The sequence below is a fragment of the Gavia stellata genome, chromosome 18 (assembly GCF_030936135.1).
Source record: "Gavia stellata isolate bGavSte3 chromosome 18, bGavSte3.hap2, whole genome shotgun sequence".
NCBI classification, from domain to species: Eukaryota; Metazoa; Chordata; class Aves; order Gaviiformes; family Gaviidae; genus Gavia; species Gavia stellata.
In genome coordinates, this window is record NC_082611.1 from 9,286,906 (window position 1) to 9,305,163 (window position 18,258).

At 37.4% G+C, this 18,258-nt stretch overlaps 1 protein-coding gene across 1 annotated transcript in view; it reads left to right on the plus strand.

Annotated features, from left to right (window-relative positions):
• The window catches only part of DNAH3 (dynein axonemal heavy chain 3), a 63,822-nt gene extending 45,951 nt beyond the window's left edge, over positions 1-17,871 (plus strand). The window contains exons 47-62 of the mRNA XM_059826596.1: positions 453-596; positions 1,201-1,867; positions 1,996-2,161; positions 2,494-2,710; positions 3,666-3,848; positions 4,756-4,954; positions 5,875-8,016; positions 8,957-9,182; positions 9,568-9,812; positions 11,262-11,378; positions 12,458-12,612; positions 13,397-13,564; positions 14,998-15,140; positions 15,725-15,929; positions 17,202-17,339; positions 17,518-17,871. Coding sequence (XP_059682579.1) covers positions 453-596; positions 1,201-1,867; positions 1,996-2,161; positions 2,494-2,710; positions 3,666-3,848; positions 4,756-4,954; positions 5,875-8,016; positions 8,957-9,182; positions 9,568-9,812; positions 11,262-11,378; positions 12,458-12,612; positions 13,397-13,564; positions 14,998-15,140; positions 15,725-15,929; positions 17,202-17,339; positions 17,518-17,871 — 5,469 coding nt within the window. The remainder of the gene's footprint in view (positions 1-452; positions 597-1,200; positions 1,868-1,995; positions 2,162-2,493; positions 2,711-3,665; positions 3,849-4,755; positions 4,955-5,874; positions 8,017-8,956; positions 9,183-9,567; positions 9,813-11,261; positions 11,379-12,457; positions 12,613-13,396; positions 13,565-14,997; positions 15,141-15,724; positions 15,930-17,201; positions 17,340-17,517) is intronic.
• The last annotated feature ends 387 nt before the right edge of the window (positions 17,872-18,258 follow it).

Consider the following 18,258-nt stretch of genomic DNA (forward strand, 5'->3'; position numbering starts at 1 on the left):
TGTCAGGTTAAAGGAGTATTAAAAGTTTTATTTCTGTTGGGGGAATGTTACTGGTGCAGAGACAGAACAAAACAGCTACAAGCTATTCAGGGGAAATCTTAGCCAGCAACAGTTTTGTGCAGGGCTTGGGTTAGAGCCCACGGGCCATATCTTTGAAAGATTTATTCTTTACTTTATGTCATAAGGGTGGGGAGATTTGATACAGTAAAGAAAAATGCTTTGACATAAGAGTCCCAGTTTGTATTGGCAGGAAGGACAAGATGGTAACTAGGTGAGGAAGCCAGTTAAGTTAGCAGATGCTGAGCCATGTGCTGAATGGCTTGGAATGGAAAGATTCCCACTGAGTTTAGTACAAGATATAGCAGGATCCAGATGGACATTTCTATCCTTTTGTTTTTAAACAAATCCTGCCTGAGCTATATTTACTTGCTTTCTTGTATTTAAATTTTCAGGATGAAGCTAAACTGATCAGACTTTGGATTCATGAGGTTTACCGAGTTTTCTATGATCGCTTAGTTGATGAGGAGGACAGGAAGGTATTCTTTCAGATGGTACAAGAGACTACATCAAATAGCTTCAAGCAGAGCTTTAATAAGGTATTTTCGGGTAATGTGTTGGCACCAAGAATGAGACTGATGCATTTTCAGAAACACTTAGACATTGATATTACATTAGTATTGGACATATCTTGAATTATTTCAATCAGTACATTTAAAAAGTATGGATGGTCTTCTATTTAGTATTGAATATTATACATGTTCTTAGTCAAGTTAATACAAATCACTTCATATGAAAATGATTCATAACTTCAAAAGGATTCTGTGTTGGTTCAGAGGACTATCTGGAATAAATGTCTTACACAGTATTTATCTGGGCTTTTGCTTAAGTTAATATTTGGATGAACCAATGGGAGTCGTGGGTACTTTTCTGAGAAGCCTTTTGGGAACTTATTCTGTACCTGACAGCAAAATCTCTCTGTGAAGTATGCATATGTGGAAACTTGCATGTCAGCCTACAGCGTATTCCCCATTTAGGTGGGTTTTTTGTGGTTTTTTTTCCAGACTAAGGTAATAACTAGAATAGCTGGAAAAAAAGTGCTTCCCACAGTATTATTACTATATAGATAAGAATGATTATGACTTTAAGGAAAATAATTCTCTAATAGTTTGAATTATCTGTTGATTCTTGTCTTTTCTCTAGGTACTGAGTCATCTCTCACCTACTGGAAAAATCTCTGATGATAATATTCGCAGCCTGTTCTTTGGAGACTATTTGAAGCCAGACAGTAACGTAAAAGTGTATGATGAAATCACAGACTTAAAGCAACTGACAACCGTGATGGAATACTATCTTGAGGAATACAATAATATCAGCAAAGCACCAATGTCCTTAGTCATGTTCAAGTTTGCTATTGAGCATATCTCAAGGATATGCAGAGTATTGAAACAGGATAATGGACATCTGTTGTTGGTGGGGGTTGGCGGGAGTGGTCGACAAAGTGCTACCAAGCTAGCCACCTATATGAATGCCTTTGAACTCTTTCAAATTGAAATTACAAAGTCTTACGGAATCAGTGAATGGAAAGAAGATGTTAAACAAGTCATGCTGAAAGCAGGTGTTGGTAACAAGAATGTGTCCTTTTTGTTCTGTGATAATCAAATAAAGGATGAAGCATTTGTAGATGACATCAACATGCTTTTAAATACCGGTGATGTGCCTAATATCTTTGCAACAGAGGAGAAAGCTGAAATTGTTGAGAAAATGCAAGGTGCAGCAAGGGTGGAGAACAGGAAAATTGAAGCCACTCCCCTTGCTATGTACAATTTCTTTACTGAAAGGGTGAAGAAAAATTTGCATATCGTCTTAGGTCTGTATACAATGTGTTATTTCTTAGAATGTTTTTTCTTAGGCTTAGTTTTCTGCTTGCTAACTGCAATCAAATTTAGGTAACAATTGTGTTTTTTTAAAAAATTTATTTATTTATTTATTTATTAGCCATGAGTCCTATTGGAGATGCATTTCGGAATCGATTACGGATGTTCCCTTCACTGATAAACTGCTGCACCATTGATTGGTTCCAAACCTGGCCTACAGATGCTTTGGAAATGGTTGCTAACAAGTTTTTGGAGGATGTTGAACTTGAAGATGACATTAGAAAAGAGTATGAGTTTATCTGTCAAGAAACATATGAAGCAAATGTTTGTTCCCCTCCCCCTCGCACCCCCAACATACTTGATCAGGAAACTGTCTTTATAAATGGACAAAGCTAAGCCAACTCTGGGATTTCAGTGCAAGTCAAAGATACCTAGATATACGTATCTGATGTTTCTGAAAATCAGGCCATTCTTTGAAAGGAGTCTAAAGTATTTCTTATAATGGGGAAAAACTGCCTTCACTAACACTAATATAATTTCATAAGCTTACAGTAATTTCCTCATAATTAACATAAAGACAGATTGTGTTTTCTTAGTAATTTGGAAACATTTTCTCTAGGGTTGTGTCAATGTGTAAATATTTCCAAGAAAGTGTGAGAGAGCTCTCCATCAGCTATTACACTACACTGCGAAGACACAACTACGTGACACCAGCTTCATACCTAGAATTGATTCTTACATTTAAGACTCTGCTGAATAGCAAGAGGCAAGAAGTTGACATGATGAAAGCTCGTTATCTTATGGGACTTCAAAAAATTGACTTTGCATCTTCACAAGTAAGTTTCAGATGAAAACACTGAATATGTGCTATATGCATACTTTAGTATGGGGTCTGTATAAGTTGATTAAAACTTATAGAAATAAAACTTACTAAATTCCCTCTTCACTCTATTCATGATGCTATTGATAATTTTCTATAGAAAGACAGCAAGAAAAGTTAGATTACTGCTTAGTTGTTTTAAGAAATTGTGGTATGTAAGTTTGGATTATAGCACTTAATAGCTAAATGAAATCGATGGTACTCATTAAATGTTGAAGGAATAAACCTTACGAATTTCATTATTTCTCAAAACCTTGTATGGAGAATCCATGCCTCAGCATCCTAGTACCTATCACCCTTTTCAAAATAGGGGAGAGGTTGAAGAATGTTGTAAGACAATAATAAACATTAATTCCTGAGTAGATTCCCAGTAGGAAATTGATCAGGTTCCAGGTAAATAACCCCCTTTTTCAGCCCATGTGATCCAGGGATTGATCTTTCCAAGATGTAAAATAAAGGGCCTTCCAGCTACTTGCTGAATGAAGGGGAACATCCAGTTTGCAGCTATTGCTGTCATTAATTCTCTGTTTCCTTCCAAGTTTCGTTTGGATTTTGCTTTCCACCTGTGCAATAAAGGATTATTTGGGGTTCCATAAACTGAAACTGACTGTGAGGAAAAAAAATACAATTAATGAATTTATTTCTCATTATTGAAATTAAGTGGATCATAAAAAAGCAAACGTATTGAGTGGATGATTAAAAAAATCCTTTTTAAAAATCTATTCAATTAAAGAAAACAGCTTTTAGTAAAAATGGGCTAGAGAACTATTTTAATAATTATTTAGATCGAATGTCCCTTTTTAGACTGTATTAATAAAGTGTCTTCTGATCTTTCTTCCTAAGACATCAAGATGTGAAATGCATCCAATGTTTACACAAATGTCTTCTTGATTTCCTGTTATGTTCATCAGGTTGCAGAGATGCAGAAAGAACTGACTGCCCTTCAGCCTGAACTGATTCGAACTTCTGCAGAAACAGACATAATGATGATCCAAATTGAAAAGGAAACAACTGAAGTAGATGCAAAGAAGGAACTAGTGTCAGCAGATGAAAAAGAGGCTAATGAAGCAGCAGCTGTTGCTAAAGCTATTAAGGTAGTGTAAAAGGGCTTGAGCCTGGAGTGTGATGAGTTCTAAGTCTTTCCAAGTAAATGTGAGTTGTGATGATGTGTTAATGGGGTGATCCAAGCTCTTAAAGTAACAAAGTTGCAAGAGATGATGAATGAGATGTTCCTAATATAAACAAGGTAAATTTTGGCCATTTGGAGTATGACTGTATCTCACAGTACTGCATAGCTTCCTTTTCTAGTTCACATCCCAAAAGCTGTATAGCTCTTATTTCTGTGCTAATATATTCTTCTTTTCAACAGATTGAGCGATGAAGGTATACTGTTTCTAGGCCCAAAGACAGTTCGTTTAGAGTTAGCTGAGGTAATTTGGCATAGCACTGCATGGAGCCCTGTTAGGCATAACCTAAGAGATAATTGTCATAGCCAGATGTCTGTAGCAGAGAATTTCCCATGAGAAGCTGCAGAATTCCTCAGTATTTTTTTTTTTTTTGTAACTAGTTGGAAATGTCAGTGATAGATAAGATAGGTATTTAGTGAGATCTGAGTACATGATAAAGAATTTAAGCTACACACTATGTATTTTTACCTGATCAGCACTGTAAGATTTAACTAAGAACAACTGTATCTAATCTGTATTTTAATTCTCCTTGTCAGACCAGAAAGACTTTGATCTTGAAAGCTTGTCTGGCTTTTTCAGCTATCATTTCAGCTTATGGAAGTTACTAATTTCTCTACAAACCTTCCCTCTTTAAACTGCGCAGACAAATTGTGAAAGTAGTTTTCTCTCCAAGAAACACAATGTTGTGAAGAGTCTTTTTGTTAGGTGCTAATAAGCAGAGAAGGTTCTCTGAGGCTGTGCTGGAGTGGGGTAATCAGTTTGCAGACCTAGTGTCGTATGAAGGTTTACAGTCCTCTGCCCAATGTCTTAACAGGACGAATGCGAAGGAGACCTTGCTGAGGCCGTACCAGCTTTGGAGGCAGCACTTGCAGCTCTTGATACCCTGAATCCTTCAGACATCTCTCTTGTGAAATCCATGCAGAATCCACCTGGTCCTGTTAAGCTCGTCATGGAGAGTATTTGTGTCATGAAGGGAATTAAACCAGAGAGAAAGCCTGATCCAAGTGGCAGTGGTAATGATGCGGAATTTGTTATCCCTGCCCTAGGAATGCTTGGGGTACTGCTGTGTTTTACTAGTGAAGTGCTTCTGGTGTGAATGCAGCCATGTGCACTAAAAGTGTATTTTGCTAGCAATGACTTATAACTACACTGAATAACTAAGAGTTGCTTTTGCCATTGTAACATATTGCACTTGCTTAACACTGTTGTACAAGCTTTGTAAATATGATCCCAGTCATTAGCACAAAGTCATCTCTTCAACTTGCTTTGACCCAATCTTGAGATTTGTATTGCTTTGAAGAACTCTGGGAGCTGAAGATGTGCTGTGCACCATCCACCTGTATTTTCCCCTCTAATCCCTGCTACCAAACTCTATCAGTTATACTGGGAGACAGAAATCTAGCTATACCTCTGCCATAGGTGATTACTCTAACAAGCTCTTTCTGTGTGGGTTATGTTGTTATTATGGGATTGCACAGGATTTGTGAGCTAGGAAAGGAAAGAGACCTTTTTCTTTCACTTTTCTTTTACCTTATGCCCTCACAGTTCAACCCTTTATAGTTGAAAATAAGACTTCTATAAATGTCTTCATCTGAAACTGTCTTACCTAGATTAGGAAGGAATACTTTCACATAGTTACTAATTTATCTAATAAACTATGCTAAGAAAGACTGTATAGTGATTTGTTTCCCTTATTTTGCTTGGTTGATTTAGAATTAATATGTAATTAATAAATATGACATAGGTTAGTGATGCTGAAGATCCTGTCTGAATTGCTTTAGGTAATGACTTTCCCAAACTAGTTAACAGTTGTTGCATAGTAAAATCCTGTTGCAAAATCATTGATGTTAATTCCTCATATTACATTGCAAGTATTTTTTTCAGTTTGAACATGCATGTTTTAAGCCTGATTTTAGTATTATTTGCAATATAGGTAAAATGCTGGAAGACTACTGGGGGCCATCTAGAAAAATTCTTGGAGATCTGAAATTCCTTGAGAGCTTAAAGATGTATGACAAGGATAATATTCCTCCTGCTGTAATGAAGAGAGTTAGAGAGAGGTTTGTTGATCATCCAGATTTTCAGCCAGCTGTCATAAAAAATGTCTCATCTGCCTGTGAAGGACTATGCAAGTGGGTGCGAGCTATGGAGGTATATGACCGTGTTGCAAAAGTGGTTGCCCCAAAGCGCGAACGTTTGAGAGCTGCAGAAGGATTACTGGACGTTCAAATGCAGAAGCTAAAAACAAAACAAGCAGAACTTAAGGAGGTAGTTGATCGCCTCCAAGCTTTGAATGATGAGTTTGACAACATGAATGACCGGAAGAGAGAATTAGAAAATAATATTGAACTCTGTTCACAAAAGCTTGTGAGAGCTGAACAGCTAATTAGTGGTCTTGGTGGAGAGAAAGATAGGTGGACAGAAGCTGCACGATTATTAGGAATCCGGTACGTAGACCTTATAGGAGATGTGTTGTTATCATCAGGAACTGTGGCTTATTTGGGAGCCTTTACTGTAGATTACCGCCTAAAATGTCAAAAGCAATGGCAGGCCCTGTGCAATGAAAAGAACATACCGTGCTCCAGTGATTTTAGCTTAAGTAATATTTTAGGGGATCCAGTAAAAATCCGTGCATGGCAGATTGCTGGATTGCCAGTTGATTCTTTTTCCATTGACAATGGCATAATTGTTTCTAACTCAAGAAGATGGGCTTTAATGATAGATCCTCAAAGGCAAGCTAACACGTGGGTAAAAAATATGGAGAAAACTAACAGGCTGTCAGTTATCAAATTATCTGACACACATTATGTGAGGACATTAGAAAATGCTATTCAGCTTGGAACACCAGTCTTGCTAGAAAATATTGGGGAAGAACTAGATGCTTTCATAGAACCCATTTTATTAAAGCTAACGTTCAAACAACAAGGAGTAGAATACATGAAATTAGGGGAAAATATAATTGAATATTCAAGAGATTTCAGGTTTTACATAACAACCCGCTTAAGAAATCCTCATTATCTTCCTGAAGTGGCTGTGAAAGTTTGCCTACTCAACTTCATGATTACACCTTTGGGTCTTCAGGACCAACTTCTTGGAATTGTAGCTGCAGAAGAAAAGCCTGAGCTAGAAGAAAAGAAAAATAAACTGATTCTAGAAAGCGCAGCCAACAAGAAACAACTAAAGGAAGTAGAAGATAAAATCCTGGAGATCCTTTCCAATTCAGAAGGAAACGTCTTAGAAGATGAAACAGCCATTAATATTTTGTCTTCATCCAAAGAGTTATCTGAAGAAATCTCTGAAAAGCAAAAAATTGCCTCTGTAACTGAGATGCAAATAGATTCTACTCGAATAGGGTATAAGCCAGTTGCTATTCATTCAGCTGTTGTCTTCTTCTGCATCTCTGATCTGGCAAACATTGAACCTATGTACCAGTATTCATTGATTTGGTTCATTAACTTGTATGTTCAATCTATTGCTAAAAGCAAGAAGAGTGAAGATCTAGAAGAGAGAATTAAAAATATAACTGAGCATTTCACAATAAGCATCTATAATAATGTCTGTCGTTCACTGTTTGAAAAGGATAAGCTCTTATTCTCCTTCCTTCTGACAGTAGGCATTATGAAGGGAAAAGACCAAATAGATGATGAAGTTTGGCATTTCCTACTGACTGGAGGTGTTGCTTTTGATAATCCTCACCCCAATCCAGCTCCAGATTGGCTATCCGACAAATCATGGGCTGAGCTCATACGTGCATCTAGCCTGACAAACCTCCACGGACTAATGGAACATGTAAGAGAGAATTTTTCAAAGTGGAAACTAATATATGACTCTGTAAGACCCCATGAAGAAGCCTTCCCAGATGTGTGGAGCACACTGACGGGGTTAGATCGCATAGTTATTCTCAGATGTTTGAGACCTGACAAAATTATTCCAGCAGTGCAGGAGTTCATTGTGGAAAATATGGGAAGAATATTTATTGAACCACCTACTTTTGATCTTGGAAGAATTTACAGTGATTCAGATTGTTGTGCCCCTTTGATTTTTGTATTATCACCAGGTGCTGATCCTATGGCAGGTGAGACTGGTATTAAAAAATCTTTCTTTATCCGGTTAAATGTCACTAAGTGTGACTAAACTGATAATAGTGTAGGCCCCTTCATTTGATCTTTAAAGTGTCTTTACAGTACAATACAGCAATGATGGAATATCAAACATTTGCATCTGCCCAAATATATACAGTGATAGTAAAATTGCTGGAGGGTGGAATGAATGTAGTGGTGATGAAATGTCTAGGTCTCTGAGCAGCAATTTAGGGATCTAACAGCTTGTAACATCCAGAGCAGTTTATAATTTATGCTTGTGTTACAATTCTTTCAGTGGGTGTTTGGGACTTGCCCAGTCTTTGTTACAACCTCTCCTCCACAAAGTTTCCTCCCTCTCAGTTACTAATTAAATGGTGTATATGACCACACTTAAAAACACATCTGTTAAATGTCCTTTAAAAAATAACCATCCAGATTATTTTTAAACCTGGTTTTCTGCCAAAAGAATTATAATATGGAGCCATACCGTAAGGATGTATTTCCAGGAGGTGCTGGTTTTCATAGCAAAGCTGGAGGGTTATTTTTAACCAGATCTAAAGATCCAATTTACAGCTCAACCCCCATAAACAATTGTACCCAGACAACAGAGAGAGCAGAGAGCTGTAGTGCGGGCTGGAATTGAGCACTCAGGACTAAAGGAAAGGACAGGCATTTAACCTGGCTAGTATTTTTTTTTTTTTTTTTAGTGTTACTTTATACACCCAAATTTTAGCATATGCCTCAAAAACACAGTGACTGATACAGCATTTTATACTACTTCTGGGTTGTTGGGGTTTTGGTTTTTTTCAATTGAGTAAAGTATGTGTTGACTTTTGCCCCTTTAATTACTTTTTACATTATAAAAATTATGAATATAACATAGATCTACTTTCTAATAGACTTTGTTTGCGTGTGTGAAACTTGCCATCATAGGTTTGCTAAAATTCGCTGATGATGCTGGCATGGGAGGCGCAAGCATTCAAACTATTTCGCTTGGACAGGGACAGGGCCCAATAGCAGCAAAAATGATTTATCAGGCTGTTACTGATGGAACCTGGGTAGTGTTACAAAACTGCCATCTTGCAACTAGCTGGATGCCTGCTTTGGAAAAAATCTGCGAGGAAGTTATAGTGCCCGAGAATACCAATGATAAGTTCAGGTAGGAGTTTTAATACTTTGCTCTTTTTAATGAGAGTACTTCTTGTTTGCTGAAGACACTAGTAAAAAGAAATTAAACTTCTTTTGTGTGAATGGTTGGACTTGATCTTATAGGTCTTTTCCAACCTTAGTGATTCTGGTTCTGTGAACAACTAAGTGTAACATTCCTATTGTTTATGTGCAGTGATAAAATAAACATACCTAATTAGGATGTAATCTTTTCTACCTGTCCAATATAATCTACTTTATGCCTACATTTTAAAACAAATTTAGATGTTATCATTATAGTTAAGCAAGTAATAAAACTCAGTCTTCTGCAGACGAATATTGAGGATTTGTCAATATTGATGATTTTTTGATAATGTGTTTTTTAAAATTCTTTTCAGGTTGTGGTTAACTAGTTATCCATCAGAAAAGTTTCCTGTTAGTATCCTCCAGAATGGCATCAAAATGACGAATGAGCCTCCAAAAGGAGTTAGAGCGAACCTTCTTCGGTCATACCTTAATGACCCCATCTCTGACCCTGTGTTCTTTAGCAGTTGCCAAAAGCCAGAAATATGGCAAAAACTGCTGTTTGGCCTTTGCTTTTTTCATGCTATTGTGCAGGAAAGGAGGAACTTTGGCCCACTGGGTAAGGTTTAGATTGTTTTGCAAGTTGTTTCAAAAAGATTAGTAGTTTTGAAATGCATTATTGGAGCCTTTCTGTAAAAAGGCAGTATTGTTGTTAGCAGTATTACAAGAGTGCAATCCGTATTGCACAGAACATAATAAAATTTAAAAGCTGTTATTTGCAGGGATTCTTATTCAGGCAAAGCTACTTCTGAAGCTACTAAAAGTATTACCCTGGGGGAGGACTAGAAAGTACCAGTTTTCCAAGTAAATATATTATATAGTAGTTACGTTAAATTATAGCTTACTAAATTATTAATTTATTACTGTAGTTCTTACTAACTAACTAAAATCCAGTTCCATTTTAAATTTTCATAATTAAAGATGTGTCTTCTTCAATTCTGCTGTTGTTATTTATGTGTATACTTCATTTTAGCAAAGCTAGTGCATATGTTTACTTGGTGTGAAACATTTATGTAGCTGCAGTGTGTTGTTGATAACACAGCAATGAAAAGATAGGTATTAGTAAGATCTGTGCTTCAGCTTTTTCTGTAATTTTGAAATATTTCAAAAACCATATAGAATTTCTAGATAAAATGTAGAAATATATGGAATTATAGATTCTATTTTTATAACCATATAAAGCTTGCACTCTCCACTAGTGTACATGAAGTTCTCAGCCTTGCATTCCAACTGAGCCTGTCTTTGTCAAAACAGGTTACTGTTACGAAATGTTGTATTTTGACTGAAAGCCACTGCCCTTATTTTAATAGGCAGCTATTTAAATAAACACTAGACTGCCAGTATGAAGATACTAATTTATTGCTCATATATTGCAAAAATATAATTTTTGTAAGTGACAAAGAGGTCATTTTCAAAAGCAACATCTACTGCTTAATGTGACCAGCTGTCTGGGGGAAGAAGAGTAGTTGCAGCGATAGCCCTATTTTTTGGTTTGCACTAGGGGTATAGGTTTTCTGAAGGATTCTCTTATCTGGAGTACGCTCCTGTGTGTTTTTTTTTTTTATTGTACTGTTACTTTGAGTGTCATATACAAACAGCATTAACAGATGGGCAGATTGATTAAAAATTAAAATCAATCAATGAATTAAAACTCCTGTTCTCATCGTCTCCAGATAGCAACAGATTAGCTGAAAGTACCGAGCAGGTCTGTGTTCTACTTCAGGTAAAATACAATTTTTCAGGAGTGTGTGATGCCAAAATGCCTGTGCTTATGTTTTAATTATACAGAATGATGGTAATAGTGCCTTAGGATACAATGTTGTTATGAAGTCCTACTCTCCCTTGTGCAATAAACAGCCTGGTAAATTCCAAGGCTTCATCAAGGTACTCTCTGGCAGCAGTTATCTTCAGCTCTGTAGTAGCAGCATAGTGCCAATACCATCATTTCCTGAGCATGGCTGTCAGTACAGTGCACCATTCCCCTGTATATCTTTTCTGAATCAAACAGGTTGGAATATTCCATATGAGTTCAATGAATCTGACCTCCGAATCAGTATGCGACAGATCCAGATGTTTCTAAATGAGTATGAAGAAATCCCATTTGAAGCTCTGACATACCTAACAGGTATAGGCATTGCACCCTCTAACATGTGTTGACTTTGCTAGGCCCTTTCAGCTGGTACAGTGATAAACTGATGACTTCTTGACAAATTGAGTGGATCCCATTCAGGTTACTTTCTTGGCTTTCCCCATACAGACAAGTTGGATCCCAAACTCTCAGATGTCATTGCTGTCTTGGCTCATATATAGGTAGAAGAATTACTAATGGTCCAGCAAAGTTCCTGGTCTTTGTTTCATATATGTCAAATAAAAATGCCAATGGCCTCTGTTTCACCTTAGCTGATCGATATGATCCTGACACAGTAAGCATTGGCAGTTTACCAGAGGATGTGATAATACTCATCAGTTTAAAGCAGGAGGTGTTGACCTGTGTAAATCACCTGGTTGCTGTGGCTATTCAGTTCTCTTTCTGCTCCAAGAAGCACAGATAGCTGCTTCTTGGCACCTCCTTTGTCAACCTTATAAAAATAATTCCTGATTTTTGCTAATATTATGATTAGCTTCATGAAAAATAATTTCAGGAGTCAGGATTAAATGAATAACTGTGAGCTTTTAGCTGTTTTCTGTACTTTATATCAGTGTAAACCTCTCCTCATTGGTTGCTTATTACTTAAATCTCTCCAACCCCTTCTGCACAGGAGTATTGCATATTTGTGATCCCTTGTTTTCTACTGTATACATAATCAGGTTAAGTTTGCATGAAAGGAACAAGACAAGGATCAGCTATATAGCACTGTTCAGATTTTGACAGTTCTAAAAACTGTTGCTAATGACAATTTCAAGCAAAAGCGCTGACATTTAAAACATGAGATTATTTACTGTGGCATGAGTAGCAGGTTCTCAGACCAGCTCATAGTGTTCCTTAAACCTTTCATCATCAAGACACACAAATTTGGCCCATAGTTCCAAAGGTGTTAAAGTGCCTAATTTCCATTGTTTCCATGGAAATTATAGGGCCTAAAAACTTTGAAGATCTGGAGCTTCAGAACTTCTACTTACTGGAGCTATAAATTATTGCAAAACAATTTTTATTTGTTCATTAACTTTCACTTTTTCATCCTCGTTTTCTTTGTCCTTTCCCAGGGGAATGTAACTATGGAGGTAGAGTAACAGACGATAAAGATAGGCGTCTTCTCCTGTCCCTTCTTTCCATAGTCTATAGCAAGGATATAGAGCAGGACAATTATATGCTTGCACCTGGAGATGACTACTACATACCACCACATGGTCCATATGAGGTGAGAAGATAACAGATGTAAATTCTCTCTGAGTTATTGGGAAAAACCTTATCTAGATTGTACTTTGAAATGCTGAATACAACAAACAGAAAATAAAACACTTAAGATCACAAAGCTATGCCAGAATATATCTTACGTATGAAAAATTAATCTGGTACTTAATATCTAACACACCCCAATGGAGATATAGTGATCATCCAATATTCTGATGTTTGTTGATGCAAAGAGCCACCCCTGTGCAGGTTTCCTTTACAGTTCTAGAAAGCCAATAGGAGTCAGGCTTCAGGAATTTACAGGGTACTTCTGCACCCTGTTGCAACCACTTTTGCCTTGACAACAATGATCAGGATGAGGACGTGGAATGGCAGTTATATACTCAATTTTCATCCCCTTTTTCCTTTCTACCAGCTACATAGAGATAATGAATGTGCTCAAATCCCACTTATTTGTGTAGCTTGCAGTTGTAGGGGTGATACATACAGCATTCTAGCATCTTCTGTGACTCCTACCAGCGTTCCTTGTATATTTCTAATGTACATTCCTTTCTCTTGCTTTCTCTTGCTAATTACATGAGGGTGGTAAGAACAACTCCTCAGTGAGTCTTTGAGCCATTCAAAACTTTTATATTTATCTCTGTGGACGGAGTAAGTCAATTCCTGGGTGCATTTAACTGGCAACTTATGTGTTTGATTGAAAATGGGAACGTTCTGTCCAAGTTGGGTTTACTGATCATTTATGAATATATCATTGCATGATTTCTGGTATATAAATATTTCTTTTACAGTCTTACATTGAATATCTACGAAGTTTACCAATTACGACACACCCTGAAGTGTTTGGACTTCATGAAAATGCAGACATCACCAAGGATAACCAGGAGACTAACCTGCTTTTCAGTGGAGTGCTCCTGACTTTGCCTAGAGAAGCAGGGGGAGGTGGGAAGTCCCCTCAGGTAACTGGGGAAGAAAGATGAACTTGCACGCTGGAAAGGTGGCCTTTCCTGTCATGTCCTAGGTGTCAGAGTAATCCAACACCTCTCATCACATGACTTGTGGCATTGGGACTAGACGTGAATGTCCCTGTAGAGAAGCAGACAGATTTGGCATAGAAGAACCTTTAAAGATGAAAGACACCCTAATGACTTTGAATTCAAATAGGTTAATACCACACAACGCCACCTGGTTGAGTAGAACATGCAGTTTGAATAGGAATGTTTCCTTCATATTTTGTGTTTTAAAATAACAGTGAAGTGCTTCACTTCAGTCATGAATTGTAGTTAGAGCACAGTTAACGATCACAGTTGGTAAAGCACCTCAAATCACATCCATCTCTAAGCAGTTTTAAAGTATGACATTTAATTCCAGTCTACAGATTCCAGTGATGGAGGTTCATGCACTGGCCTGACTTCATCCAGCAGTGGTATGACCATCCCTGCCGTTCTCACTAGGGGACAGACTCCAGAGTGCCAGGAAATTATATCAAGTCATTCAGCCATCAGGCAAGCAATATAAGCCCATTAGATGCAAAAGTTGTCTTCCTGGTGAAGTCTGTGCTATAATGGCACTTCCAGTCTGTTATTACTCATTGAATGCTTGGTTTTGAGATACCGTTTTTTGCTTCCCCTTGGCTGATTCACTTTCTACAGTCCCAAACGTGTAACTGTGTTTGTGACTTGTGTGGCACAAAGAAAGCGGGCAGTCTGGTAGAATGGAATCACTTGGACACAGACCTCACTGTCATCTAGCCCTCCATGGGACCTGGTTGTGAAAATGCTGGGAATTTCTTTCCTTCATCCTGTCCTGGCAGCTTGGGTTATTCAGGCCAAATCCATGCCCCTTTGAGACATAGGTAAATGACCTTTCAAGCCCCTGAGGTTTGACATCCTATATTTTATACACAAGAGGATTCTTGAAAAGTGGAATTGATGGAACCTCATTTCCTGTGAGGTTGTCTAGTGATCGTATTCTCTGATGTCTAATATGCTGTAGGTAAAGCTTCTCTTGTGGCTGCGATATTCATATGGTCTTCCCATCATTTTCCCCATGCTGCATACTATGTCTTTTCCTTGATTGTGGCAGTAGTAGGATTATGCTTGTCTGCCCTGCTGCCTTTTTCCTTAGAAGTTGCCGAAAACCTTAAACAGAAATTACTACCAAATTTTAAATTATTGAGAAGGGAAAAGGAGCAAACAGGCACATGCAGACACAGGATGATGCACAAAGAGAGTAACAGCATGTAAACATTATTTCTTTAGGAAAATGGACTAAAATACCTATGTGGTTTTACAGAAAAAATATAAAATCTATACTGTTTTGTGGAATTTATTGAATAAAAATAGGTGAAAAAAAGGGAAATTCCTTATTCACTGCAAACTTGTAATTTCAGGAAACTGTTGAAGATTTGGCACAGGACATCCTATCCAAATTACCAAGTGGCTTTGATCTTGAAGAGGTTATGAAGGTATACCCAGTACTCTATGAAGAGTCCATGAATACAGTTCTTAGGCAAGAACTAATTCGATTTAACAGGTATGGCTCAGTATTTTCTGTAGCACTACTAATATGGAAGTATGTTTGTGTTCATCAGTGCTAGCCCCTCACAAGCCTTAAACAGTTATAAGCCTCTTACAATACATTGTTCTTAACATGATAGATTCTGCTTTGGATGAACTTTTTAAAAAGACTTGAAAGCTGCAGCTGACTACCTAAATATAGAAATAGTATCTGTATTCTTGGAGTATGAACTTAAATCAGATTTGAGTTTGTTGTGTTGAGGTAGGGCAGCCTACTTTATTCTTTTTAAGTCATACCCAGGCCCCAATATTCACAGCACCCTATGTTAATTAGTGTCACAATCTTCAGAGTTCTTGTCACTTGATTTCCCTTGTCTAGAATGGAAATTTTCACTATCTTTAATTTCTCTGTGTGTGTTTTTTCTTTGTTTGCTTTTCTGAAGTTAAGTAAGAGTTTTGGTAGCTACAAGTGAGATAAGGAATTTCTGATAGGACATTTACCAGCTTTGATCAGCCCTTCATTCAAGTTGGACTCAGAGGTCTTTAGCCAGATAGTAAGAAGTAAATTATGAGATGACAAATTCTTTGTTTTATCTGAAGGCTTACTGAAGTTGTTCGGAGCAGCCTCATTAATTTAGGCAAAGCTATTAAAGGCCAAGTGTTGATGTCATCTGAACTTGAAGATGTTTTCAACAGCATGCTAATGGGAAAAGTACCATCAATGTGGGCTGCCAAATCCTATCCATCACTGAAGCCACTGGGAAGTTATGTGTCCGATCTCCTCTGTCGTTTGGTCTTCTTCCAGGTATGCTAAACTGAGACTGACAGGTCTAAGGACTCGGTAGTTGAAAGCTGAACAGGTAAAATGTGTTTCAGTACTGTCCTCACTCAGCTGTACCCTTATAGCTCCAGACTGTGAACTACATGCACATACTCATGACCAAATATATACTGCATTAACAGCATTGGAATTAGCTGGGCAATTGCTCAGCAGGGTGAGTTGGGAGTATAATCCTTTGGTGCTAATCTAGTGCTGCATTTGGTAGTTTCCATTTTTCTATTTCTAGAAGATGCATTTTACTTTGCATTGATGCTTTAATGAATTCCCTGCTCAAAGGACACTGAACCAGGTGTGAGAATGCTTTAGAAACAGTGCGTAACAGGCACTATTAAATTTTTTATATGTGACTGTAAATTTCTTTCAAGTTTAATAAAAAGTGACACCACTTCCACATACTTTTTGAACAAGCTATTTTATTCTTTACTCACCCTTCCATTATTTCCCTTCTTAGTGCTCTCTTTAAATTACTTAAAATTTCATATGTACCTTAAATGGCTGAGGTACTGAAATGTGGTGGAACCCCGTACAAGTCAGAGGAGGAGAAAGCTAGAAATAAGTGTCGGAAAGATTTGTATAAGCAGCAGAGTTTCTTGTTTGCTAGATCAGAGTACCATATGGGCTTCTTTTGACTCCAAATGGCTTAGAGTAGTGTGGGGACATTCTGCCCTTGCCTTGTTTTTCCTACTGCCTTTGTGATATCCAACAAAGATATTGGCCCAAGATCTCCTTGTCTGGCATCTTTGTACTGGAATGATTTCCTCTACTAGGATCTGATGTGTTGTCTGTAGTGAGTGCCCTCACAGTGATCCGTGAAGATACTATGTAAGAAAATTTGACCTTTTTTCATGTTAGGAGATTGGTGTTTACAAGACTGTAAAAGAGAGTATATTGATAAAAGTGTCCAAATATTTTTTTCTTTTTTTTTTGCTGGCTAGTATCTAGACTTACCAAAATATGCTTATGCTACTTTCTGAAATTTCTTTCTCAGTAGCACTGAGTTCTGGTTGTTTCAGAATGAGTGATTACTTTTGTTGTCATCATAAATAACTGACTTCTGTGATTTGTTGTCTCTGAAAAATATAGAACTAATGGTAATATCCAGAGGGTCCCATCAAGGTTTAGATCTCATTGTGCTGTTTGAGTGTATCTGAAAAGACATCCCTTTTCTGGTGAATTGGTACAGTGAAACTACATAATGTATTTTTTCTTACATTTGTTTTTTCTTTCCATATTCAGGATTGGGTCATCAATGGGCCGCCCACAGTCTTTTGGCTCTCAGGATTCTTCTTCACTCAGTCTTTTTTGACTGGTGTTTTACAAAACTATGCCAGAAAATACACCATCCCAATTGACCATATTGGATTTGAATTTGAGGTAAGAAAATGCAGAGGAATTTTTTTTTCTTGAACAGCTTGAAACATGTTCTGGGGCAGCAAGGAATAGTTTCAAATGAAAAGAAATTTTATTTAAAGGAGTCATTTCAGACTATCACTTATAGGATTTAATATACTCCAGATAAAAATAAAATCAAGCAATGGTTTAATCATTCTAGGTGATGAAACAGGAGCACACGATGGAGAAAATGCCAGAAGATGGGGCTTACGTGAGAGGCCTTTTTTTGGAAGGTGCACGATGGGATAGAGAATCCTTGGTAATTGGAGAATCACTTCCAAAAATCCTTTATGATTCTTTGCCTGTAATTTGGCTGAAACCTGGAGAAAGTTCCAGATTTCTTCACATGAACATCTATTCATGCCCTGTATACAAGACAAGTGCAAGAAGAGGTGTCTTATCCACAACTGGCCACTCAACCAACTATATTCTCTCAATGGAACTCCCTTCAGATAAGCCCCAGAAACACTGGATAAACCGAGGTGTGGCAGCACTATGCCAGTTAGACGACTGAGAGTATGTAAGTCAAAACACTAGCATTTTGTTATTAAAAGACATACTTTACTCCCCAATGGCTGCAATTTTTTTTTTATATCGGGATTTCCTGTTGACTTCAAAGCAGCTCCCAATTTCCTTTGTTTTTTAGCCATTATCAGCCACTGAGCAAGAGTGAATGAAAATAGAACACTGCAAACAGAAACTTATTTCAAAGGCCTGGGCTTTTTTCTTGCAATAGATAAGAAAGAACAGAACTCCCATCAAACTCTGTGCCACCCATGTCATTACAAATGTTGTGAAATCCTAATATTACCACCTAGCTGCTATCATAGGGTTTGGGGTTTTTTTTAAATGAAATTGGGTCCAAAGAGTTTTGCTGCTGATTTTAATGGAAATCTAATCC